This window comes from Acomys minous (assembly GCF_964271855.1).
Source record: "Acomys minous genome assembly, chromosome: 2".
Classification (NCBI taxonomy): domain Eukaryota; kingdom Metazoa; phylum Chordata; class Mammalia; order Rodentia; family Muridae; genus Acomys; species Acomys minous.
Window position 1 is genome coordinate 122,153,371 of NC_140484.1, and position 27,317 is coordinate 122,180,687.

Here is a 27,317-nt window from a genome sequence, read left to right on the forward strand (position 1 = left end):
ATACAAAAATTAACTAATCAGTGCTTTGCTGATGAATAAAATCATAGGATGCTGAATAAATAATGAGCCATTTAACATCTATCAATCAGGCAAGAGTGCTTAAGTGTCACTGCTCTGATAACTGAGTCCCTAATGCCTCACAATGAAAAGAAAACAATCCAAATGTGCAAACATTTAAAGATTAAAAGCAAACAGCAGGCAGGTTCTACAGTTTCTAATAAAACAGAGTCAACATTTACCCTCGTGGGTGCTCTAGATGACTCGGTAGGTAAAGGCACTTGCTGCCAAGTCCGTCATGACTTCCAACCCTAAAACCCACATGGTGGCAAAAGAGAACTCACTGACTCCCACAAGTTGTTTTATAACCTCCACTGCACGCACATGGACACAAAGACACTAAATACGATGCAGTAAGTAAATATATCCTTATGTTAACCATCATCCAACTCCAGAGATGAAGCAAAGGTAAGAGTTTTAGTTGTTGCCCAGGATAGAGCTTTTAGGTCTCCCTTCTTACTCAGTCATTGATTTCTAAAGAAGATAACAGAATGAAATTAACTCTGGATTACTGTCCAGAATTTATATACCAAAATCCAATAAATACAACTTTTATTTCTTTACCAAAGTAAGGTTCCTTCCAAATTAATCAACTGGAAAACTCTTGAATGTACATAAATGTCAAAAAGAAAAAAAAGATGAAACTACAAAAAAAATGGAAGCTACATTCTGTCCAAGCTAAGAGCAAGAATTCTGACACCACACTGCTGGTTTACTGTGTGACATGGCCGGCTGGCTAACGTATGTGTGATTCTCAGTTTCTTCATAGTCCCACATGAGAATAGCATCTACCCATTTCGAGAGTTAAATATGCACATATCTACCATGTGTCCCTTAAACCTCATCTGGGATGGGGCAGGCACTGCAGAAGCATTTGCTGTGTGAGCGAGTAGTAATGAGGCAAAGGTGAGTTAGAGCGTCCACTACATATGGAGCACTACTGCAAACCTGAACAACTAACAGTGTATGTGCTACGGCACGATGTAGTTTGTTCCTCAAAGGCTGACATACAGGAGACATGGTTCCACTGAGGCAGTGGAAGCGCTATGAAACGAGGCACCATGTAGAGTAGGTCACAGAGGACTTGCTGCTCACAAAAGAATCAATGCGTGATTAGGGATTGATTACGGAGGTATAGACAGCATGTATGCTTGGCCCTTTCCCATTCTGTTTCTGATACAGCCCGTTGGTCTTTACATAACACCAGGGATGTGCTGCTTGTACCTTCAAGCTACAAGAATCAGAAATCAAATGAGCCTTTTTCTATATGCAGTATCCAGTGTCAGGTAAACCACTCACAGCAACCCAGAACAGACTACAGCATATAGATGATGATGATGATGATGTTGATGATTTCATTAAAGGACAAAAGAAATCTAAGATTGTGAGGACAAAAGAAACCTAATACATTTCCCTTAGTAAAAGGTTCCAGAGTTGAAGGCCAGGTTTGTCAGCCTATTTTTCTCTATTAGGTGAAACTTTGTCCAAAAGAACTTAATTAAGATTAAAGGGGAGGAGGCTAGAAGAGAAAGAGAAAAAGGAAAGGCAGAGGAAAGAAAAATTTACACAGTATGAGGCAATTTTCCCAAATTAAAGACAGTTGATGCTGGAGAGATGAGTCATTTAAATGAATCTACTGTGTGTGTGTGTGTGTGTGTGTGTGTGTGTGTGTGTGTGTGTGTGTTGAAGAGGATTTGCACATACTATGTAATTCTACCACTGAGCTACATTCCAAGTTTGAACTTGTTTAATATTTTAAATTAAAAAAATATTGATAAGATTAAATACTGATTATGTATTTAACGAAAAACTAGTAGTTAGCAAGTAAGCCTATCAATCTAGAATATTTAAACTACCCTAACTACTATAAAGGAACATTAGCCAAATATTTAATTTCCACTCAGAGGACATCTGCCATATTTCTTATTAAGCTGGTCATATTTGGTTTACATATAAATAACCTGTTTACCACTGAAAGAATAGGAGAATAGGACCTCAGAGGACAAGGCCATTTGTAGTTTTTCTCTCTTTTTTTTTAAATGTAAATTTATTTTTTTTAAATTTATCCATTTTACATCCCAATTGCAGCCCCCTCCCTCATCTCCTCCTGGTCCCACCTTCCCTCCCTCTTTCCTCCTATGGCCCTCCCCTAGTCATCAGAGAGGGGAAACCCTTCTCTCCTATCAACTGACCTCAGTCTACCAAGTCTCATCAGGACTGCCTGCATCCTCTTCTTCTGTGCCTTGGTAAGGCACCCTGCCATAGGCAAGTGGTCAAAGAGCAGGCAACAGTGTCCATGTCAGGGTCAGCCCCTGTTCACCTTACTAGGGGACCCCTATGGTGACTGAGCTGCCTATAGGCTACATCTGAGTAGGGGGCCTAGGTTCTTTCAATGCATGGTCCTTGTTTGGTGCATCAGTCTCTGCTGCCCTCTGCCCCAGGCCCAGACTTTTTGGCTCTGTTGGTCTGAATAAAATGTGGTACATCAACACAATGGAATACTATCCAGCTATCAAAAACAAGGGCATCATGAAATATGCAGACAAATGGATGGAGCTGGAAAAGATCATCCTGAGAAAGTAACTTAGACCCAGAAGGACACACATGGTATATACTCACTTATAAGCGGATAGTAGCCATATAATACAGGATAATCATATTAGAATCCAGACATAAAGAAGCTAAGTAACAAGATGGACCCTAGGGAGCACACTTAATTCTCATTCAGAAGGGCAAATAGAATGGATCCTGGAAGAGTTGAAGAGAGAGAACAGGACATCCTCTGAATGACTCCACCCAGCAGGGGATTGAAGCAGAAGCTGAGTCTCACAGTCAAACATTGGTCAGAGGGCAGGGAGTCTTATGGAAGAGTTGGGGGATAGAAGGAACCTCAGGGGACAGTGGCTCCATTTGTAAATTCCTTATTGAAGTTATTTATTTGTAATAAGTACTGAAAAAATCTTGGTTACTTACCTGCCCTTGGTGAGCCTTAAAAGGAACTTCCAGTAAGATGGTCGCAAGTTCTGAACTTCCATAACAGCCTACGATTATTTAATTTGAGATTTAGTTTAGTAAATATGAACACTATAGTCTCAGACAATAAAGCAGTTCTTTTCTCTGTCTTTGTTGCTTGTTGCATTTAAAAGTTTCGGGGACAATGATAACTGACAATGATAATGACAACATGCTTTTACTCATAGGTCACTCATAGGTCACTCCTCAAGTCCTTGTTACTGTGCCTTTGAGTGGACGTGTTGCTTCTGGGATGATAATCAGTGAACAGCCATCTTTACCTGGAAGCACGAGTGCCCATTAGAGAGCTGGTGCTTTGGCTTTACTGAGCTTCAGCCTGACACCATCACTGTGGGGAAAAGTGAGTAAAAGGCTCCCGCATGCCCCAAACTCTGCAATGGCCTTTAACACAGTGACAGCAAAAATGGAGACACAAAACGGAGAGAGATCAAACTCGCTTATCTTTCTCCTTCCTGAGGGATGTCGAGCAGTGGCTAGGATGGCATCATTTACACTTAAGGTAGCGTTTTCTCCAGAAAGAATAATGACACCAGGGTGTTCTGCCTGCAATGTAGGGCTATGCATGGACCTGTCCTTGTATTCTACCTAGACATAAATATTAGTCTGTTCTTCCACCAGGGCCTGGGCCATTAACATGTGCGGTGCAGTGAGACATGCAAGCTCTTCTGCTGAGAAAACAAGCCAGCAAGAAGGGAGGGTGGCGAACAAGGATGTGCCTAGGCTTCTGGTTTCCCACTGACTTAATGTACAGCAGAAACAGGGACTCCCACTGTCATCTCAGGAGCTGTACTTACTGCATGGAAACAGATTGCTGTAGAGATGGAATAGATGATAGTATCTGCTTGAGGAAAATAGGGAACCTTTCCAGCCTCGATGCCCTTGAAATACATTGTCTGTAAATCAAGCACAGGCAAGAGTTTAGATCTTAAGAGTTAAGATCTTACTTAAGCAGCATTAAAACAGAACTGAGTGGTGAGTTCCACAAGTCCACTTTCCATCTTTCTGAATCCTTCTATTTCCTCTAAGAGCTTGATCATTCACATCGTCCACAGCAGTGTATACAGTAGGCTTTCCTGTCCTTCATTGCTTCACTCCAAACTCCAGCTTTGAGCAGAAATGATTTTGTGTGTGAAACCGAACAGTACTTTATTTCTGCTGCATGAAAGGCATTTATTCTCGGATGCTCACATGCTCTCTTCCTTTTATTAGACTTGTTTATTCCTTCACTTGCTAAGGAATTAGTGATGTGAACTATATGATAGGCACAGTGTTAGGAGCAAGGAATTTATAAATGAACAAAATATATAAGCCTAACAGATACAACCCCCGTACTCTGGAAAGAGAGGCATAACTACATATTAATATATACGTATGTATAAATTATGTATTATGAATTATTTGGCTGTCCCAGGGGACAAAGGAAAAATGACCAAGGAGAACTTTTAAAATTCTTACCAGATTAATCTCTAATGGTTGCAAAACGCTTAAAGAAATGCTCAACATCCTTAGTCATCAGAAAAAGGCAAATTAAAATGACTACTACTAGATTCCATCTTATACCAGTCAGAATGGTTAAGATAAAAAACTCAAGCAACAGTACATGCTGGCGAGGATGTGGAGTGCGGGGAATACTCCTCAGTTACTGGTAGGTGTGCAAACTTGTACAACTCCTTCAGAAATCAAGCTGGCCATTTCTCAGAAAATTGGGAATAGTTCTGCCTCAAGACCTATCTATACTACTCATGGGAATATACCCAAAAGATGCTCAACCATACAACAAGGATACTTTTTCAGCTATGTTCATAGCAGCTTTATTTATACTAGCCAGAAACTGGAAACAACCCAGATGTTCCTCAGCTGAATAATAGATGAAGAAACTGTGGCATATTCAGCTATTAAAAACAAAGACACCACGCAATTTGCAGGCAAATGGATGGAACTAGAAAATATTATCCCAAATGAGGTAACCTAGACCCAGAAAGACACATGGTATTTACTCACTTATAAGTGGATAGATAGTATCCAGAAAGTACAGGATAACCATGCCACAATCCACAGATACAAAGAGCCTGAGTAACAAGGAAGATTCAAGTGGTGGGAGGACACTTGAATCTAACTGAGAAGGGGAAACAAAACATATATTGGGGATGGATTGAGGAAGGTAACCGGGTGGGTGGGGAGGAGAGCAGGAGGGATAAAGTAGGAGAACAGAGGGAGAGAGTACAAGGAGAACTGGAATTGGTAAGGGGGCATCTCTGGGATGAATTAGAAACCCAGGAAAATGGAGACTCCTAGGAATCTAAGCGGGTAACCCTAGTTAAGACTCCTAGCACTGTGGGACGTGGAGCCTGAACCAGCCATCTCCTGTAAGCAGAACAGACTTCCAATGGAGGGACTGGGACAACACCCATTCACAAAACCTTCGACCTAAATTTCTGTAGACAAGACATGCAGAGGTAAATATGGAGCAGAAATTGAGGGAATGGCCAACCAATGGCTGGCCCAGCTTGAGTCCACGAGAGAGACAGCCCACCATGGACACTATTAATGATTTTCTGCTATACTTCCAGACAGGCACCTGGCATAACTGTCACCAGAGAACAACTGATGCAAACAGATGCAGAGACCCACAGCCAAGCATTAGACAGAGCTTGGGGAATTCTATGGGAGAAGGAGATGAAGGATCGAGTAGCCAGGGAAGTCAAGAACACAACAACAACAACAACAACACAGAGAACCAACTAACCTGAGCACATAGCGGCCCACATAGACTGAACCACTAAACAGTGAGCATATATGTATATGCTTGGCTGGCATCCCAATACTAGTTTCATCCTATGCCTAAGGATGCATTTGGTCTTGAATTTCTGACCTCCTGCCTCCTCCTGGTGCTGGGATACATGCTTATGCCCCCACACCATCCTGTAACTCAATGAACTAGTGAATCTGTGTGATGATCATTTGAGCTGCTCCAAGTATGAACGGAAGGCTAGTGAGGAGCCTCAAGTGGGCTCTATCAACACTAGAACCCAACAAAAAGACAAGCAGACACTTCCGTGGCTCTGAACATGACACAACAGGATATTCACACACATGGCAATAGGAAATAGCTCTGCTTTCCTAGCCCCTCCAGGACAAATAAAGCTTAAATGTAAGTTTTGAATCTAGTTAATAGTTTATAGAAAAGACAGGAGTTGAACATCGAAGAAAGGCAGCACAGAGGAGGAGGACTAAAGAGGGATAGCTACATAAATTAGAACAGCCTTTTTATGGCCCAGTTAGAGGAGTCAAACATATAAGGTACTCAGGGAAGATAAAAACTTCTAAATGCATAAAATAGTATGTGGCCATACTTGGACAGTAGTATTGATTTTCTTTTAAGAGGTATTAATCCTGAGTTTGTATAGGTAAAAATACACTATGATCTCTGGGGTGGCAGAGTGCAGATGAAAAGACGCTGTCTAGCTGTTGAAGAGCACTGATGTGCATGGCGGGCTCTGAGGACTGATTACACTATGCTTTTGTCACGTGTGCTGTGTTTGAAAATATGAGACACACAAAGGAAAATGAACATAAACGGGGGGACTGACTATCTATTGGCTGGAACCGGGGCTGGCTTTGACTGCAGCTTATTCTTGCAGCTGCTTCAGTTGCCCACAAAAGCTGTGCATAAGACCGTGCTTGCTTACCTCCACCAGTTTAGAAGCTAGGTACATGGAAATTGTTGTGCTTTTATAAAACATCATTGATACACCTGCCAAAAACCCTGAAAAGACAGGAAAAACTGATGAGATTGCAAATTATTCCTTTGTAGTTGTCACCAGAAAGGTTAATTCACTTAGGGGGAGGGGGGGTGGGGGCTGGGTGGGGATGCTTTTGGTATTGCCTTTAGTTGGACAAAGCACCAAGACAGTAACAAGCCCCGTGACACTAAAGCAGAGTGAAGCGTTATTAATCCATGTGTTTAAATTAAAAACAGTGATCTTCAGGGTAGAGAACAAATAGTGAGAGTTATATATAACAAGCAGCCCTAACTTAAAGAACTATAGTGGTCTCGCTAAGCATTACTTTAAAAATAAATTTAAATGCTATTGCTATCATCTTTCTTCAAGAGGAATACTCACCCATCTATTTTCATAACAGCTCAAACTATTTTCAGTGTGGTCACTATACTACTGTCCACAGCATCCCCCTTCATTGTACAAGTGGAAAACTATGGGGCTGGGGCTGGGGCTGGGGCTGGGGCTGGAATCCTAGAGACTTAGTTAACTTAGGGAGTACACACACTACACCCTAGAAAACAATCTTCCATTTTTACTTTTATAAAATAATCAGGTGCCTTTTAATAATTTAAATGTCATTTTCCAGTGGTAAAAATGGGTCTTTAAAGAATTGACAGCAGTTCGTTTTAGTAGCTTATAAACCTGTTTAAGACTTTGTGTGCTTGTATGACACGTCCTCCATGGTTTCTGGCAATGACAGCAAGGTGAGCTATTACCCTGCTACCTCAGAATACCAGCCAGCAAGTGTGCCGCGACCCATTTCCCTTCACACACTGCTGGGTGCCTCCCCAAGGACTTCATCACGGCTTTCATGCTTTCATCCCACTACCAATGCTACAACAAGGGACAATCTTTTGATTTCTAACCTACCGGCCACAATAGCGTGCAGCTCGTCATCCAGGTTCCTGATCCAGCGGAGGAAACAACTTGTACCCTGTAGTAAGGAGATGGCACAATGATCTTGGGTACACATCTGAGGAGGAAAAAAATCTGCACGCAAACAAAAACCGCACTGAGCGGCTCTCTCAACAACTGGATCTGTGTGGGACAGGCTGGACCCACGACTGGGATGCACTTGCAGCCCTGGATACAAAGATCACATGCCACACTGCTGCACTGCTTTTCAAAAGTGATTCTAAATGCAGGACGCAGAGTGAAGAGCCATTTCCATTTTTAACAGAGCAAAGGAGCTAGATAAATTACATATCTGTCAAGCCAAGATGCTAGACCCACAGACACTGGTTCTCAGCGGTGGCAATGAAAGAGTCAGACACAGACTATAAGAAAGGTCATTCCTCAGCCAGAAAGAAAGTGACACTAGACAAAAGTTCAGGTCTATAAAAAGAAATGAAGAGTGTTAATAAAAAAAAAAAAGGGAGCAAAGGAATAAAATTAGATGATACACTTCCCTTATCTTTAGTCATTCAAAGTAAGATCCAACAAATTATGGCCCTTTAGCTAAAAATGGCATGCCGGGTGGCTTGCTATAGCTCAGGAGTCAACCCTGGCTTTGTTTATTTCTTTGTTAGATTCTGTTCTGACAGCAGTCCTGGCTATGTTGCCAGGGCTTTCTAGAACTTCTAGGTTCAATCTTTCTGTTTCAGTCTCCAGAGTAGCTACAACTAGAGGCAAGTGTCATCATGACAGCTTTTAAAGTTTTTTTTCTTCAAGTTTTAAATTGATCAAAATAAACCAAAAAGAATTAATAATGTTTTATGAACTATAAATTTTATGAAATTCTAACTATGATGTGGTAATTAAGTATCACTGGAACACGGGCATGCTCACTCTATGACTGCTTCCTCATTACAAAACAGAGCTGAGTGGCTGTGATAGAAATCACATGGTCCAAAGCCTAAAATATTTATTACTTTCTGGCTTTTTAAACAAAAAGTTGACTGAAGGCAAACTATAAACAATGCACTGTAGAGTTTTAATAGTTTAAAGATAAATGCATGCCACAAGGGCTCAAAAGGGATTCAAGAGAGAGTATTATATTTTCACGTTATACACAAAGTAATAGCACTATTTAATGTTGAGCTGATAAAACATGTTCTGGTGTATATGATGACCCCCAACTTTAACTTTTCTAGTAAAATACAGGCCTGAGTCTGCTGCACAGGGTGTACACTGGAAGAGAAGGAGTCCTATACGCTGCGTATATTCCAAACTATATTTTCTATATATTCTAAATACTAAGAAGAACACTAGGTTACAACAATAAGTATTAGTGATAAGTCAGCAGGAACGATAATATGAAGCCATTAAAAATACTCAGTCCAAAATAAGGAGGGGACAAAAAGGAAAAACTGGAACCCAACACAACTAAAGATTTTAGAAGCTTTAGCTAGACCATAGTATACATAGCTGAAATGTTGGGGGATGTAAATGTAAATAGTCTAAACACCCCAAGTAAATCACAGAGATTATCAAGTTAGGCTTAAAAAGGAGGTTCGGTGGCTCACATGTATAATCCCAGGATTTGGGAGACTGATGCAAAGGGATTGGTGAGAGTTCAAGGCCAGAGTGGCCCACAGTATAAGATTTTTATCTGAATTGGTGAGGGAACCAACTACATAAGGTCTGAAGGAAACCCAGCCTTTAAAATGATAATAGAAAGGTGAAGTTAAAAAATTAGAAACATGTTCATAAATCAATGTAAATCAGCAATTTATCAATTAGAACACAAATTTAAGTACACACACTAAAATGTAAATAGTAAAACATATAGTGTTAGGACTAACACATTAGTGGTGTCCAATAAACCGTAGGTCACTAGTCAGTGTTGCAAAGTTCCGTGTAAAGGATGATCTCTACACTTGAGTTGGCATGGGTTTGTTATATACAGAGACACTAGACCACAAGGGGTAGAAGAATGAAGTAACAAAGACTCACTGCTTAGATGGCATGACAGAAAACTGTGAGTGGACAAAAGGGTAACCAACACCCTGCTCGTGTATCACAAGAGAAGCCCGTTATAGCTTTAGCCAAATCCTGCCATCAGCCAGAAAGGTCAGAAGTATTCTAACATGAGTAGCCAAGCTATAAATGTGTTTCAGAAAATTACACTGAGAATATTATTAGATTTTACTTAGGAAATGCACAAATTCTTGGAATGTCTATGTATAGAAAACTAAAGAAAAAATATAAATCCAACATGAGTATAAATTCAAGCATATTAAGTAACATTCTAAACAAGCTTCTTGGTGATGCCAAGATACTTATGACTACTCCAGAAAGCACCACCACTAAAACAGCTGAAGTAAGACATCTTGTTCTAATAATAGCCACGTCTCTCCTCTCATTTCTCTTTTTAAAAGATTTATTCATTACTTTTATTTTACATATATTTCTTTTGCCTACATGTATGTATGCATGTCTCTGTCATGTATGTATGTGTGTATGTACATGTACTATATGTGTGCCTGGTGTCTGTGAAGGCCAGAAGAGGCATCAGATCTCCTGGAAAAGGAGTTACAGATGGCTGTGAACCATCATGTGGATGCTGGAAAGCCAACCTGGGTCCTCTGGAAGAGGAGCCCGTGCATGCTCTTAACTGCTGGGCAATTTTTCCACCCATCCCTAGCCCCCTTTATGTATTTCTCATTTTTTTCTTCTTTTGATAGGCTTACCTTGTATATACTAACAAAAGATCCAAGAAAAGCCCCCAGCTGGAAGTTTTCTTTGTTGTAGAAGAGAGAGAGGAGCCGGGATGGTTCTGTAAACAGATGCCTGAATGCAGAGGGGATCCGGAGGCAGCACTGGATCAAGTAGCCCACGCTGAACATTCTGATGAAACCCTAGAAACAATTCCATCTCTTGACACTCTTTAGACAATAACCACAGTGGGTTTTGGAAACACAAGCATGGAAATTCTTTAAAAAGCACTGAACAAAACCAACTTCCTTGGGAAATTTTAATAAAAACTGGTCTGGTTATCAGTATAAGCACAGATGTTTTATTTACTTATTTGTTTGTTTGGTGGGTTGGGTTGGGTTGGTTTTGGTTTTTGAAGACAAGGTTTCTCTGTGTAGCCTTGGCTGTCTTAGACTCACTTTGTAGACCAGGATGGCCTTGAACTCACAGAGATCCATCTATTTCTTCCTCCCCAAGTACTGGGATTATAGGCATGTGGCACTGCTCCTGGCTGGATTTTTTTGATGGAAGATAATTTCATCTTTTGTTTGGAGTTCTGGTATTATATTTTTTAAATAACCAAGTTAAAGGAATCTCCTAGGAGATAGGAACTCTATCTAGGTCTTTATTCTTACCAGGAATGACTGATTTGCACTGAACCAAGCTGAGCTCGAAAACACTGAACACTGCCTTGCATCCTCCTTGTCCTATCCCCATGGCAATGGGGAAATAGATGGGACCGTGGCCTCCCTGCTAAGTTCCAAAGCAGTTACACTTATGTTTTTCAGTTACAATTTTCTTCTCTAGGAAAAAAAAACTGCATTGCTATGAGAAAGTATTGAGCAATTTTCCCAAAACCCAGTGAAAACATGGAAATGAAATAGGTCAATCATTTGTGAATTACCATGAGTTTGCCTCACTGGAACTGAAAAGTATTTGTTCAATATTGAAACCGTCCTTTTATCTCCATAGCATTATGGAGACTCAGAGATTAACAAACAGGCTTTTTTTTTTAACCTAATTTTCAAAAGATAAAATAAACAAATACATTTTGAAGCCATTCATTTATACCTTCATGTATTCAGATAATATTTGCTGGCTGCCTATTATGTACCAGGATTCCATAGCTGTGGGGGACATGGCAGCCTAGACCAAGTCCTTGTCTTTTATAATCTTATATGGAAAGAGAAAACAAGTGAGTAATGTAATATACCGTAATTACAAACACAATCTGTTATGAAGAAAATAATCAGCCACTAGAGTAAGTTGTATGGACTGGACAGTAAAGAAAAGCTACTGAAGATGTGACATTTCACATCTATCATGAATACACGTCACACAGTTTGGACAGAAAACACAGAGCTGGTAAGGGGGTGGGCAGGCCCGAGCTCCTGTGAAGACAGTTGAGAGCACAGTGAGCTGAGGAGAATGTAATCAGTATGAGTATCTACTCAGGGCTGTAGCCTAATGTTGTCATCAAGGCTCCACCATAACAAGGCACACCTTGTCAAAAGTGTCAGCATCATAGTCCGGATCCCAACACTCAGGAAGCAGTGAGCTCACAGCGTACAGAGCGAGGGCCAGGGCAGGCAGGGCTACATAGAAAGACAACCCAAACACAAGCAGAGAGACTCGCAAGTGTTTTCATAGTGTAAATTCTTCTCCCACACATCGCCAGAGAGCTTTACATATTTCATAAACTGCTAAGTCCTTAGCACTGGGATGCATTTCAAAGAATCACTAAGATGTGACTGCTTGGCAATTCTCAGCCATTTTTTTTTCCAGAAAATGTTCAATATCACCTCCCCACACCCTAACTGAGTTCTCCCCCTGAATACACTGACTAAGCTGTTAGAAAGAATCCTCCTCCTTTACGAGCCAGTAGACTCTGGTTTACTTGTTGTTGTCACTTTGAAAGTGAGGGAGGAAATCAAATCTGGATACTGTATAAGAAAAAAAATGTATTCCACTGCGTTAACCCTAGATGTGGCTCAGAGGATTCTGAGATGAGTGTGGATTTGGGCAAATGTCACTATCAACACAGAACCTTCGCATTCCACTTGTAAACACTGATGGGGGACAGGACCTAAGTTCTACATAACAATCCCGAGTGCTGCCACCTGACATTTGTATGACTTGACTCTTACTAAGTGAGGGAAAAAAATCTTGTAAGAAATAAGTGACTTCTTAAAAGAACTGGAATTGTGAGCACTATTCAAAACTGAGGGACTTGGAGCAGATGGTGCCACCTGCCCCAGACACTCTTTCCAGGACTGGTGATGACAGAGAAGTCAAGAGGCAGGAAGTGTAGCTTTACAAAATTACCAAGTACCCTAGAGATTAGGGAATTTGTGCGAATGGACACAATTAACTCCCTTAAAGCTGATCTCTAGGCATGCTATAATCGCAAGATAATATCAGAGAAGTATTCTGATTCAAATGCAAGTTAAACGGCACCAGAATTAATATGGACTTTTCTACTTAGAAATTACTACAGAAAGTAACTTGGGTATAAAGCCACCACTGTTGATAGAAAGCAGGCAGACATCTTTAGAGACTCACTTTTATGCAGTAGGAGATGCAGTTGTCTTCATAATGCTTGCAGCATCTGTGCCTTGGTCCATGCTTGCATCTGAAATCAAACAAGAAAGACAATACTAATGAAAATTAAAGTATGTGTGCGTGTGTATGCACTGCTGGGTATGCCTTGCATGCACGTATGTACACTGTGCATGAGTGTGTTGCAAACCTATTTAAATTTTTCACACATCCTCCCCTAAATGGTTACAGCTTTTTCTAATGGCCTACAGAAGGGAAGCTAAGACACGGCTGTTTTCATTTTGTCACAACACCTTGTACAAAACATGTGATCAGAGTTAAAATGACCGACTGAGGAATAGAAAGATGATACTGGCAGTTATTTGCGACTGAATATGAAAAATATATCTATACTGTGTATATGCAACAGCAAGCTTTAGGGCCTTTTCATCTCTTGATGCAGAGTACGATGGCTATATATCACCTGTGAAGTCTGTCCTTGAACAAAATCATAATGAGAATGTGCTCACATTATAGCAATTTATACTTAATTATATTTGAGAGGAAACATCTGGAAAAGAAACTCGATAAAGTGTCAGAATTGAAAATTCAGTTATTAAAATAAATATGGAAATAGGAATCATGTGGGAACTCGGAGCTTATTTGTGACTTAACTGTAAACCACTTAGTCTGATGTTTCATATAAACATCCCTGCCAGGACTACTGTTCATGTGCGACATTGACTCTATGACCCCTCATCCCCCCTCGGCATAAAAATGTAAGTCGACGAACATGCAGCTCAAGAGCTCACATGGGTTCACGTTCCAAAGTCAGCAGTCACTGTGACTTCTCCCAGGCTAGTTAACTGTTTCTGTGGTAAAGACACATAAACTCTTCCCTGGGTATAACAGTAGTTTGTAGAGCGGCGTTCTGTCTCTGTACCTCTCCAACGCTGTGCTAACTCTTTACCAAGACTTTCAGAAGCCAATGTCTGCACTGCAGCTGGGCTACACAGGCAGCCTCCCCTGGCCAAAGGCGAGGGCACCAGCTCCCTCTGACCTAAGCATCTTATGTCATGGGAATGATATGCCATATGTGGCCGTGTGGAAGTGCTGAGTGATTAAAGCCGGAAGCCTGAACAGAAGTGAACTAGAGAAGTCTGCCTTATGCAAACCATCACTCTTCACACTTCTCAAAGTCTTCAGAGACAGGGCAGGTTTTACTACCAGAACTACTTTATGAGCAGAGTTAAGGACCGAAATCCTAAGAACTGCCATGTGATTCTTCTTCACCCAGAATGGCTCCCAGTGTCCTAGAAGGCTACTCTTATACTTTATCATTGCTTCTATACAATTCTGCAAATAGTTTCACCCAAGAAGATTGACTGCAGCTACTTGGGCAAGGCCTGTCATGACCGAATCAGTGCTGAGCCCGGGAGCGTGCACCATCATCTGTTCCCCTTGTTACCTCTCATTACTGCTGCAGTTACTTTCATGACCAATCAGCGCTGACCTTCGAGCACTGCACCTTCATCCGTTCATGTTCTCCTCTTATTCCCCTCTCAGGTATTTCCACTAAGGGGAAGCTACTCCTTTCTTCCCTCAGCTAACCCAAACCTAAGTTGCATTTGCTTACTGAGTTCATTGTCACACCTGTTTCTGCCCTCTATAACATAGACAAGGATTTTGTGGAAAATGGTATTTTGATCATTTGTCCAAAGACACAGAGCTGATTGAGGCAAATTAGGAGTCAAATGCAAGCTTCCTGATTTCTTCCTACAATGACCCCATTTCTCTCCATGCTGCCTATGCATTCTGTTCTCTCTGACATATCACTTGTATGACTGTTTCACTGGCTGATGTCATCAGTGTAAATGACTAAATTTATTTTATTAAATGTCTATGCTAAAATAAAAATGAATGTTCAAAATGTAAAGACTTATTTTTCTGTATTATATACAAATAAGTATTTGAGCCCAGAGCTCTAAATAGTGTCACTGCTAAAAACTATTCTTTACTTATAAGTTTTCTCCTTACTCCCAAATCCTCTTGATTGCCCCAGCGATTGTGCTCTCTTTTCCACAGTCTGACACAGCCACTGAGAACAAGCTGAGGTTTTCAGACCCCTCCCTCCGCGGCCTCCTTAGCAAAGAGAAAATGGTTCCAATTCCATGAAACCCATTTTAAAGGCATGTGATGATACACCATCCAACGAGGACGAATGAGCAACACTCCCTTGCCACCGTGTGCATTCATTCTAGAACTCTCGGTATAGCTGTGTCTCATCATTGCCTGGAGAGGAAAACACCTTAGCCCGTACAGAGACCATATGAGCCGGGGAGTAAGTGTGAGACCCTGGGACAGAGCACTCACATGGAGTCCACCAGCCTCCTGACCAGGGCGACTATGTTCACTCCTCTCGGCTTTCCCCTATGCCTCTCCTTCTTCTGGTCCACTTTCGCATACGCTGTCTCCGGGGAGTAAGAATGTGTGGGGATTTCTTCCTTCCCTACAATAAACCTGCAGGAGAGAGCACAGTGTCAGACATGTTCACCCTTCACTTTTTTTCAATAGGAAAAAAAAAATCTGTTTAAATACAAATACAGTTTAGTTGCTTAGTTAAAATAGTTATTTTTACAACTTACATAAAATAATGTTGTAATCTAAAAAAGATTTTGAATTTACTTGGCATGCTGATTTTGTTTGTTTGTTTGTTTGTTTCAAGACAGGGTCTCTCTGTGTAGTCCTGGCTGTCCTGGACTCACTTTGTAGACCAGGCTGGCCTCAAACTCACAGAGATCCTGCCTCTGTCTCCTGAGTGCTGGAATTACAGGCTGATATTTTTAAGTCAAATTAATCAACTACAATATGTTACAGGATTTCTATGAGGTAATCTTTAACTTAGGATATTTCTAAAGGTATTACATGCTTTCAATTTTTCAGAAGAAGCATGTCGATTTGGATCCACAAGCCAATCATAATTATAACTGAATTAGTTTCTCATTCAGAGAAAAACTATGTTTACACCTGATGGCTGTTAGGTCCAAAATGGGGCCCCCAAATCCTTCTGACCAAGCAAACAGAGGGATTGCTAGTGAACAGACAGAAACTCATTGTGGACACTGCCCAGACACTTGTGAAGCCATGCCCTTCTGTCTGAGGAAGAGTGAACACTTCCCTCACTGGCCCCGCACTCCAGCAATGAGGCCTCCACTTCACTGTCAGCACATATCTATAACGCACTCCAAAGCTCCTGGCTCTCCTGGCCCACAAGCCTTCCCTACTACTACTCTAAACTCCCAGGCTGTCTCAGCTTCGAGACTGCCTCCCATCAGCTACCTGCTCCCTTTAAAACCAGCAGGGCTTCCAGCCTTAAGCTCTTCTCTCTCCACCTGAGGAGATAGCCATGGCAGCTTGAATTACCCCCAAGGAACCCTTCCTTTCCACTCTGGAGTCACCTAATTTGGTGGCTTCACTGGACTCTTGCTTACATAGGCATCTTTACTGATAAGCAGTGGCATTACATAAAGTCACTTGCACATGAAAGGACTTCGGGTCCCCAATAAAACAGTGGTAACTAAAGAACAGAAACATCGAAAAATACCTATCCTTGTATTTCCTTAAGGTTTTTAAACTCTATGGTTGCTGTTATTATTCCAATCTACCTATTTCCTTTGGAAAAAATCAAACACACATAGGAGATGACCACTTGTCAAAACACTGCAGCTGAAAATGCTCCTGCCATCAGATAACACTGGGGAAGTGAGCAGTCGCACAAGTTGCACAGCTGTTTCCAACTACACTGAGGGAGCCCTTGCTGACACAAAGAGCTGAACTTTCTGAAGGAAACCCCACCTTCAAAACTTCAGACAGTCTACCCAAATCTAAAGAATCCACTCCAGGAGGATCTGTAGCACTCCACTCATGTTCCGGACTGAAACCCGTGACAAACAAAATATGAAAACTGAAGTACTTGGGAAAGAAACCCAAAATGCTGTTACAACCAGCCACTGACCAACCCATACTGTTCTGGTGAGCTCAGTACACATCCAGGGTACTGCTAACTTTAAGGTGCTGAGACTCTTCCCCTGCAAGGAAGCCGATGCCTCAGAGCTGTTCTTTTGTCTGCATCGTTCTTCCTTTGCTTATTAAATATTTTTCTGCCTTTTGAAAGTCAAGGTTCTTCTTTTGGTACCATCAACCATTCTCCTTTCATAAGGGAAAACCATCATCAGTGAAATATGTAACACTTAGTTTGTCCTATCACAGCAGTTGGCTTTCTTTTTTAAGCTAGTAAATATTCTTTGCAATTTCCTTGCCCCCTTCTCTGTCTTTACTTCTATCCACAACTTGGAAAGCAAGACTGTTAGTTCTGGCTGAAATACACAACTGAAAAATCTGGTGCCTCCTTTGTAATATCAGCACAATTTTAATTAGTACTGTGTCCTCTCTGCATCTCTGAAGGCAGAGATGTATCTGACTCACTCATCAGTACATTCTCAACACAGTATAGATCTGGAGACCAAGGAAAAAAACCAAGTAAGTAGTGAATGAATGTTATCTTTACAGCTCATGTGCTCTTTACAGGCAGGATGCTTTAAACATGGGTGCTGAATTAGAGTAAAGTTTTATATTCTAAAGCTTTTAGCTTGTGTCTAGCCAGGAGACATTAAACTCACCTGCTTTATGAATGGTTACAATAGATGAAGGGGATGTTCCCTCTATGAAACAATGTGTGTTTTCATGATACGGTAATTATAGTGTATAGAGTATGGACACTTCCTTCAAGCCCGATGGTAACTGCATCCATCTAAGTGTTCCAGAGTGGCCAGCACACTCAAACCCATCAGGCACCGAATATCCTTTTCTCATAAAGTTTAACATTGCCAGGAAGTCATACTTAGGAAGTTTGGCCACTACAAGTACATTTTGTCCCCTCCCTTCTGTAATTAGTTAAATGTTCTATTTTTTTGACAGGCTATAAACTCATTACAAGTGTCTGTAACATAAATCAGGCAACAATGAGGAGACGCCAGGTATTGCTTAAGGAAACCTCCAAGAACAATGTTCATTAACCCAATATTTTTTGATGATGAAACTTGACAATAAAACCAAAACCTAGCTTTTGGTACTAGAATTCTCTGCCATCTTTAAAGCTCTAAGAGCAATCTCTAATGGGCAGTATAGGCAATCTAAAATGAGATGCAACCAGAAGGATGAGTAACATATAAATGCAACAATTTGCAATACTGGACAATTCTCTTTAACAGGAGTACTTGTAAGCGCAAACATTCCACTCCTGATTCAAAGTACATGTGGGGGAAAAAAGACTTCCATTTTTCTCTCTCGAATCTTCTCATCTTATAAATCACAGAACTTACCTTTCTACTTGCAGCCCTCTGTCATCAAATGTCACAAATACTCCTTCTGGACTCACCTTTCAAAGTCACGGTTAACCACCTCCCTCAAACATCCACTTATCACATCCAAATCACTCTCCCCTACCCCAAACCTTAAGTCTTTGACAGACGTCACCTGCCAAAACTACCTTTATATTCCCCAAACAGACATTGTATTCACCTCTATGAACAGTGCCCTTCTTCATTCTTAGTTATCTGACGCCATGTCTCAAATGCACATCCCCTGAAAGATGCAAAGCCAGCCATCAGAATGCTCACTGTGCACTAGAGCACCTTGTGTGAAGGCTCCTTAGAATAAGCACATGAGGGCTGGCGAGTTGGCTCAGCGGTTAAGAGCACTGTCTGCTCTTCCAAAGGTCCTGAGTTCAATTCCCAGCAACCACATGGTGGCTCACAACCATCTATAATGAGATCTGGTGCCCTCTTCTGGTGTGCAGGTGTACATTTAAGCCGAACATTGTATATGTAATAAATAAATATTTAAAAAAAAAAAAAAGAATAAGCACATGAGACAATCTTTGAAACCTTCTGTCCCCAAGGCACACACTAACTCTTCTATAATACTTGTAGTGAATGCCACGCTACTAAACTCCACTCAGCAAGTCCTCTATCAGCACTGAAAAATAAAACAAGTAATGCTTATGACACAAACTAGGAAAATGTGGTGGGCTGTGGAGTTAGTATTTATAGTGAGATGTTAGTGAAACATTGTATTCAACACATGACAAACCAACCTTGCAGAATGTTTGCAAAAAAAAAAAAAAGGGTTGTCTATTTTATGAAGATGTTTCGAGCTATAATATGCAATAATGGTGATAAATAGCATTTACACAGTATATATAATACATAAGTCAATTGCTATGCTAAAAGATGAAAATTAAACACTCTAGGAACACTTAAGACCTACCGTGCCTCCCAGTCTATAAGTCCTATCCATAAGTCAGTCTAAAAAATTAATAATCTACCCATAAAGGCAAGGAAATACTATTATGACTTTTAAGACCTGTCAGGTTAAAATTACATTACTAAATCTTTACTGTAATTATATACACTCATTATTTTTAGAAGATTACCTTGTAACTTCTCTCAACATAACAGACTATTACTTACCTAAGTGCAGAAAACGTAAAGCCTTTCAAACCATCCTTGCACCTGAAATGAAAATTTGCAATCATAAAATAATATGTTTAGAAATGTAAAGTAGCATATTAAAGAACTTTTTCTTCCTAAAAATAATTTAAAGTGTGATTTTTTTTTGGTAATGACATAAGCAATGAAATATACAGCAAGTCATCTCACACAAAGAAACTAGTATGTTAAAGCTTTCCTATGGTATAGGAACGACATTGGGGCTCAATGCTCAGAGCCAGGGTAGAGGAGGCTAAGTCAGTCTTCTAAGGTTCCATCCAGATCTACAATGAGGTAAGACAATCTTCATTCCAGTCGATCCCTGAGGGCGGATTTCCCTCTCAGAGTACCTCACATATGTCAATCAAGGTCCTGACTCATTGACTCAGTGGGTGCAGTGCAACAAGGAGCTGAGCTGAGCAGGCACAGAAAGGCTTCAAGTTCACTTTAACGTCCCACAAAACCTCTGATTAGGGCCAAGCAGAACAGGTAACGTGGGCTAGGAACACACTGAGACTGGGAGGAGGAGAATCCAAACAGCACTTCCTGACGGTTTATCACTACTGGGTGGTTTGGTCCCTTTATCCATCTCTTGTTTGATAACAACAAAACTCTGTGCGTAGGCTTGCATGCATTTGTACTTGCGTCGGGGCTCAAGACCTGCAACAACGTTACCTTGTAGAGGTCAGGAGACTAATGGACCAACACGACTCAGAATTCCAGGTGTGTGGGGGCAGTGGTGGTGTACTCTGACAAAATGAAGCATTTCGCCTTTCCATCCTCCTGCTACTGCTTTTAACTGGGGAAGCTGCATGCTATGTCATAATTAAGATTCTCGGGCTCATCGTAAGTGTTCAAAAGGGACTTAAAGACATTAGTGATACCCCTTTGCAAAAAGACTACAGCCACAGGAATCTTTGATATAATCAGTCATAAAGGTTTTGGATGGTGGTTATCAAAATCTCTGGGAAAATATCTATAAAGATAAGTGAGAAAATGATGGTCTCATTTGACCTGAATTTTAAAAGTTGATCTTTAAATATAGGTGGCCAACTCAGTCTGCTCACCACTTGTATGATAAGCCATAGCGGAAATATACAAAATTACTGACTAATTTTCAAATATATTTTATTGGTGTGACCTAGAATCTTAGAAAGTATTTAAGCCATGGCAAGATGTTTTTCAAACATTTAAGGCTTTATTTCAGACTGCACCACAAATGACTTAGTAGTCATGTTGACAGTGTGAAGTGTAATCATAAGCTTACATTTAGGCAATACACGACATAAATATCTACACAGGATGGGCATGAGGGCAAAAGAATTCATAAGCTAAACTAAAAATGTTCTTGGGCAAATTACATTATTAAATTTCTTAAACTTATCTTTTTCCATCAAAAGAAAATATTTCACAGTAATTTAAAACCCATAATCTAGATCAGTAGAGTGGTGAAGGACTGGCCAAGGGGCCTATTGGCTAGGGAAAAGAAAGCAGCAGATCAATTAAAAGATCATGTACATCTGGGAACATATTTTGGCTTTGGGAAGTTATTGTTAAAAGATAGCCATTTGTCTTCGTGCAGTGTTGAACAGTTAAGAGATCTTGACAACCCAGTCTGGTCAGCAAGGCATATCTGTGACCCTGCACAATACATTTAATTGAAGAGCAAACATCAAAAGTAGCTTTCGGAGCACAAAGGGGGCGTATACAAATGAATTTGCCATTTCATTATGATGGAGGGCTGGTTCTTCAGTAGAACCCTGGTGGGAAGCACTTCATATTGATAAAGTTTTAGCATGATTCAAAAGAGGCTACTCTTTCTTCTGTTCATGTGTGTAAGGTCTGTGAAGGTAACTGTGGGTCAAAAGAACAATAAAGTAATTATTCTATAAGAAGAATCTTTAAAATGTGGCCGCACATTTTGATATTGAGTGTATTGTGCAGGTATTTGCCTAACTATGAACCAATGTTATTAGAACCTATGTTAAAACTGGAAGGCATGAAGGGAAGACTTCAACAAGGCAGACCCCATTAAAAAGGTCTTCCCTTAGCTATGGCCTCCGTGATTACAGTGCAGATCAAATCAAGTCTCCACTTAAGTACTTATTCCTCATATAATGTGTCTGCTGTGTGTAGGAACTGGCTTAGGTTCCACTATGCAGCCATGGACACAAAAGCATCACCCTGTCCTCTGACATCCACCTTCAGGGAGATGTAAGACACAGAATAACTGCTGTGGTAAAAATCCTGCAAGGTGGGGGAGAGAGGAGCTGGTGAAGACTTGGGCTTTGTTTTTCTCATAATGGGTCAGGGAGAGACTCTTTAAAAAGGTGAAGGGTGACAGCCACATCAGACACCTTTTGGAACGGAGGGAGGGGATTTCACTTTGAAGAAACAGGTGCAGAGTGGTGCTGAGTCGGCAGAGCAGTGAGGACAGGCCACCGAGGGTCCTAGGCGTGAGTAGAGTAGGTGGTGAGCGACATCGTGGTACAAAATATGGTAATGCAGGGAAAACAGAGGGGGTTTTCTACTACGCAGGGAGGCACTTTGGGGCACGGGAAGGACTTTGGAAGGATCTCAGTAGAGGAAGATGTGTTTTAAGCTGTGAGAATTATCCCAGCTGCTGGGTAGAGAACAGAGGACAGGAAGGCAGGGTTACAAGCATGAGGAAGGTGACCAAGGTGGGGCAGGGAGCAAGAATGTGAGCGCATGGCCAAAGTGAGCTGGCCAAATGTCTTGAGCGTCTGAGAGAGAATTCAACACGTCCTGGCAGGTCTTTGGTAAAGTAAAGAGAACACAACGGCCATTTACTAATGTGAGAAACTGAATAGGACTCTAGGAGAAAAGAATCCTGTTTTGTAACTATTAAGTGTGAGATGTGCCTGCGCTGAACAGACAGAACATGAAGGATGCAGGCAGCTGTCTGTGCAGGTCTGAGGACCATGGGAGATGACTGATTCTTTTACACAGCATGCAACTCAGGGGACTAGACACACCCATAATGAAGGAAACAAGTGCAGAGGAAGAAATGTGTCTGGTGTGCATTTGTGTATGATTCACTCATAAGCTTTAATGCCAAAAATTCTTTAATAGGAAAAAAAATCACATCACCCTCTAAAATAGTCTCATTTTATTTTCAAGTGTCCATAAAGAGAATGCATTCAACTAATGTATGCCTAGGCTCTCTATTTAGTCCGTGCAGATGATATAGACTAACTATAATTCTATTTTTGCAAGGCTCTGTGTACGCTAATGTAAGGGGGTAATACGAAAAATCAAGTAAAGACACAGGAGAAAGGGGTTTCCAGCTCTAAAGCCTCGGCCAATATACAGCTATTATCAAAGGCTCAGGCTGGAACTACATGTTACATGCCAGGAGGCACAGAGAGGCCAAATACTTATGATACTAAAATAGCATTCTTGTTGAAATGTTCACATTTTGAGTTAGATATATAAATAACAGTAATTTTGTACAAGATATTTTTTCCCTTTCCCAAGCTTACTTTTAATTCCTGTGACATGACTCCAATGAGATTCTGTGATGTCATTACATCACTCGACCAGCAGGTGTCACTAGCGAACCATGCCTTAAAGAACTTGTACCCAGGAAGCAAAAAAATTTTTTTTTCTTTCAAGCTTTTCTCTAAATACACACTTTATGAGGAATTCAAAATATCACTAACAAAAAGTTACATTGTGCTTTGTTAAGCAGATACCAGGATATGTGAGCTTTGACCTTGTGAAGTTCTATAACTTCACATTATTATAAAATATTTAGTGTCCTGCTCTTCTGCGCCAGCCACTGTAAAACGGGATGGTGTGAACTGCACCTTCTGCTTTACTCTACCCTCTCCAAAAAGCTGAAAACATTGAGACTGGCAGCAAAAAGTTTTGTCGGCTTAGTTTTCAACTACTTGGTGAATTTAATCAATATAAAATACTTCCTAAAATTCACTTACAATATTTCTTCAGGAAAAATGCATGGTATAGGAAAATCTTGATACTTACAAGGTTATAGACATTAGCCAACCTTTAAGCAACCTTGAGAGAACTGTAAGGCCCAATTAACACACACACACACACTCACACACACACACACACACTCATACACACACACTCACACACACACTCACACACACACTCTCACACACTCACACACACACACACTCATACACACACACTCACACACACACTCACACACACACACTCTCACACACACACTCACACACACTCACACACACTCACACACACACACACTCACACACTCATACACACTCACACACACGCACTCACACACACACTCACACACACTCACACACACACACTCACACGCACTCACACACACACTCACACACACACTCACACACACACACTCACACACACACACTCACACACACACACACTCACACACACACACACTCTCACACACACACTCACACACACACACTCACACACACACACACTCTCACACACACACACTCACACACACACACACTCACACACACACACTCACACACACACTCTCACACACACACACTCTCACACACACACACTCACACACACACTCACACACACACTCACACACACACTCACACACACACTCTCACACACACACACTCACACACACTCACACACACTCATACACACACACTCACACACACACACTCACACACACACACTCACACACACACACTCACACACACACACACTCACACACACACTCTCACACACACACACTCACACACACACTCACACACCAAAATACGGGGAGAGGGCATTTATGATCCTCTTTATCCTGCAATCACCTGCAACACTTCTATGCTCTTGAAACCGAACTGTTAAATGTGGCTAATGGTACCCACTCCACCTTAAGGGTCTCAATCATCATTAATTGAGCATCTGCTACATGAGGGACGCCTGCTGATAACCTAGGGGATGCAGCCAGCTATTTCAATATTGCCTGAAGTAGTCAAACCATCACTTCAAACCGCAGATGTCTCTAGTATTTCGTATCGGCTCTTTAAATTATGACTCGCAGAAACGATGTGAAAGCACAAAAATGAAAACGGAAAGACAAATTAGAAAAATTGTTTTTAAAAGAAACTGCTCAGAGTACAAATGTTAAGATTTCTACTGGTGCTATAAAGAAATGATCAATGATAATAACAGCCGTGTACTATCAAAGTCATGAATTTCTTTAATTACTGTATCATTGGTAACAAATTTAGAATAAATCCAGCAGAAAAAATTAAAAGTCTAAAAAGAATAAATGTCTACTTATTAAGGGCCAAATTTAGGGGTCATGATTAAAGGAAAGGCATGGGGTTGAAGATGGCTCCATAGTTTAGAGCACCTGCTGCTCTTGCAGAAGATCTGGGTTCAGGTTCTGCCATTGTATCGGGGCTTACAGCCATCTGTAACTCCAGTTCTAGGAGACCCCAATGGCCTTTTCTGATCTCCATGATAGGTTCACACTCGTGTTATACATACATACATGCAGGCAAACATTTACATATGTAAAAGAAATAAGTAAATAAATCTAAGCAACGCAATTCTATAAAGTTTTTAATATGAATTATTTTTTAATCTCGCAAAACAATAAAAAGGTTTGTAGTTAATTTTCTCAACTAATTTTCAAAGTAAGAATATACCTTAGTACTAAATTATAATTTCATACAGGTGACCTGACCAATAATTATGTATTTTATTACATTTGCTTATTATCATGCGAATGACAAGAAAAACTGGGATAGTACAAATTTACTTTTATATTGTTTTATATCTTATATTTTATATTTGTACTGTCTTAATCATACATGTATATGCCAGCAGGTTAAACTGATTGCTTCATGTTACTATTCAGAACTTGAGTTATGTGTGTGGTTAAAACATTACACAGCAAGACCTTCCTCTTGCATCTACTATCGTTTGAGCAATAAGATAGAACTTTGTTTCGGCCTGTATATACCACTTTACACGAAACATAGAATAAATAAGCTGTTCTTATTGTACGTTACTTTACACACTGCAATGCAGAGCTAGAAGAGCAATCATTGTATTGGGAGAACTTGTTTTGATCCTCCATGAGCAATCCTAACTCCAAATATTCTTAATAACTTCCCTTTGTGCACTTTCAAATGAATCAACAGTGCTGCTTTTGACTCTGATAAACACTTTTTGTACACTCACTTCATGCCCTGAACCCTGGGGATTGGGTTGGTCCCCTAGAACCCAAAGAATGCTGCTGAGGCAGGCAGCAGTGGCAGGGAAACAAGTGTGAACCTCCAAGCGATTACTGTGCGCTGCCTTCTGGTGTGTCCCACATACAAATTAGAAACAGTTGGGCTTAAACACACAGGAACAACTCCAACAGAATCAGTTTTCTCCTTAAACTTGGACAACCTTGAACGGCCTTTGCTTAAAATCCACACTAGCAACACAATATTCCAAGCTTCATGCAATGGCTTAGGAGCCAAGGATCCCCTGAATAGAAATGTCAATAGGATATATTTCCATCTTGAAATGAACTGGTAATAGCAGCAGTGGTCAAAACTGAGGACAGAAAGGAAGAGAGTGCAGTTTCCAGCGCCCTGCAGGAGGGCTGGGCTGCAGGTCCCCACCAGTAACACCTGCTCACACTCGACACACTAAAGGTACCACCAATTAAGATCGAAGTGAGCTTTCACATGAGTCCAAGAAAAATTTAACGAGTGATTCAAATTCACAACATTTCTAGAAATAAAGGTATTTATAGTAAATGAAGCTAATTCTAACCACGATGACTGAACCAGTTTTTAAAGGAGCTCAAGACTGGTAAATACTCTGAATTTTTTTCTTCCTCCATAAATGTTGAGAAAGAGATGAAACCAAGTTTCTTAAATTAAATAGAATATTTGAATCATGTTACTTTATTTCAAATATATATTGGTATCTATGTTATTAATACAACAGATGAATTTTCATATTGAATAAAGTGAGCAGATGCATGAAAATATTAATCTTAGTCTAGTGTTTTTCAGAAATGTATGCTTATTTAACCCCAAAGTTCAAATCTAAAATAAGTTTAAGAATAAGTAAAATACCCATCTCTGAGCATTTTAGAAGTTTTTGGAAATGACATTTTCTGATGAACCTGTAGACTATATAATCATGCCACATGGCAAAGCACACACTTAACACACTCCAGCCTACTCTTCTGAATACGTTTCCACGTGCACAATAGGAACCGGGAAGGCCAGCACACACTGCTGGACAAGAAAGAGAGGTACCTGAAATTTGAGACTAAAGTAATTAACGTTTTACAGATAGAGACACCAAGGCCAGAGAAGTGAACTGCCCAATTTGTTTCCACCTACATACGACGACAGGAAGCCGATCCCAAATGGCTAGCTCTCTGGCTTGAGCTCCATATGGGAAGAAGACGTACCACAGACAAGTAAAGAATCCGAGGGTGCCCAAGGGACACCACGGACCTGAAGCAAAACAGTGGCAGTTCTGCCACTGGGGTTAGGCAAACTTCACCAGTGACAAAGGGCATGGACAGTTTTTAAACAACTGGTGCTCAACTCCTCATTCTGAAATCACACAATTTCCCTGAAAGCATACTTTGGTCAAGACTCCATGTTGCCTTTTGTACCGGCCTCCCCTCCACCTGAACTACCTTCCACACGAGAAACACAAAGCCTTGGTCACACACTAACTGACCTACTGAAGGCACAGACTC

At 40.7% G+C, this 27,317-nt stretch overlaps 1 protein-coding gene across 1 annotated transcript in view; it reads right to left on the reverse strand.

Moving 5' to 3' along the window:
* Positions 1–27,317, reverse strand: part of TMEM135 (transmembrane protein 135) — a 165,254-nt gene that overhangs the window by 2,033 nt on the left and 135,904 nt on the right. Inside the window, exons 7-14 of the mRNA XM_084759687.1 lie at positions 19,577–19,618; positions 15,420–15,566; positions 13,071–13,140; positions 10,505–10,672; positions 7,743–7,806; positions 6,780–6,856; positions 3,885–3,983; positions 3,031–3,098 (exon numbers count right to left, since the gene is read on the reverse strand). Of these exons, the coding sequence (XP_084615813.1) occupies positions 3,031–3,098; positions 3,885–3,983; positions 6,780–6,856; positions 7,743–7,806; positions 10,505–10,672; positions 13,071–13,140; positions 15,420–15,566; positions 19,577–19,618 (735 nt within the window). The remainder of the gene's footprint in view (positions 1–3,030; positions 3,099–3,884; positions 3,984–6,779; positions 6,857–7,742; positions 7,807–10,504; positions 10,673–13,070; positions 13,141–15,419; positions 15,567–19,576; positions 19,619–27,317) is intronic.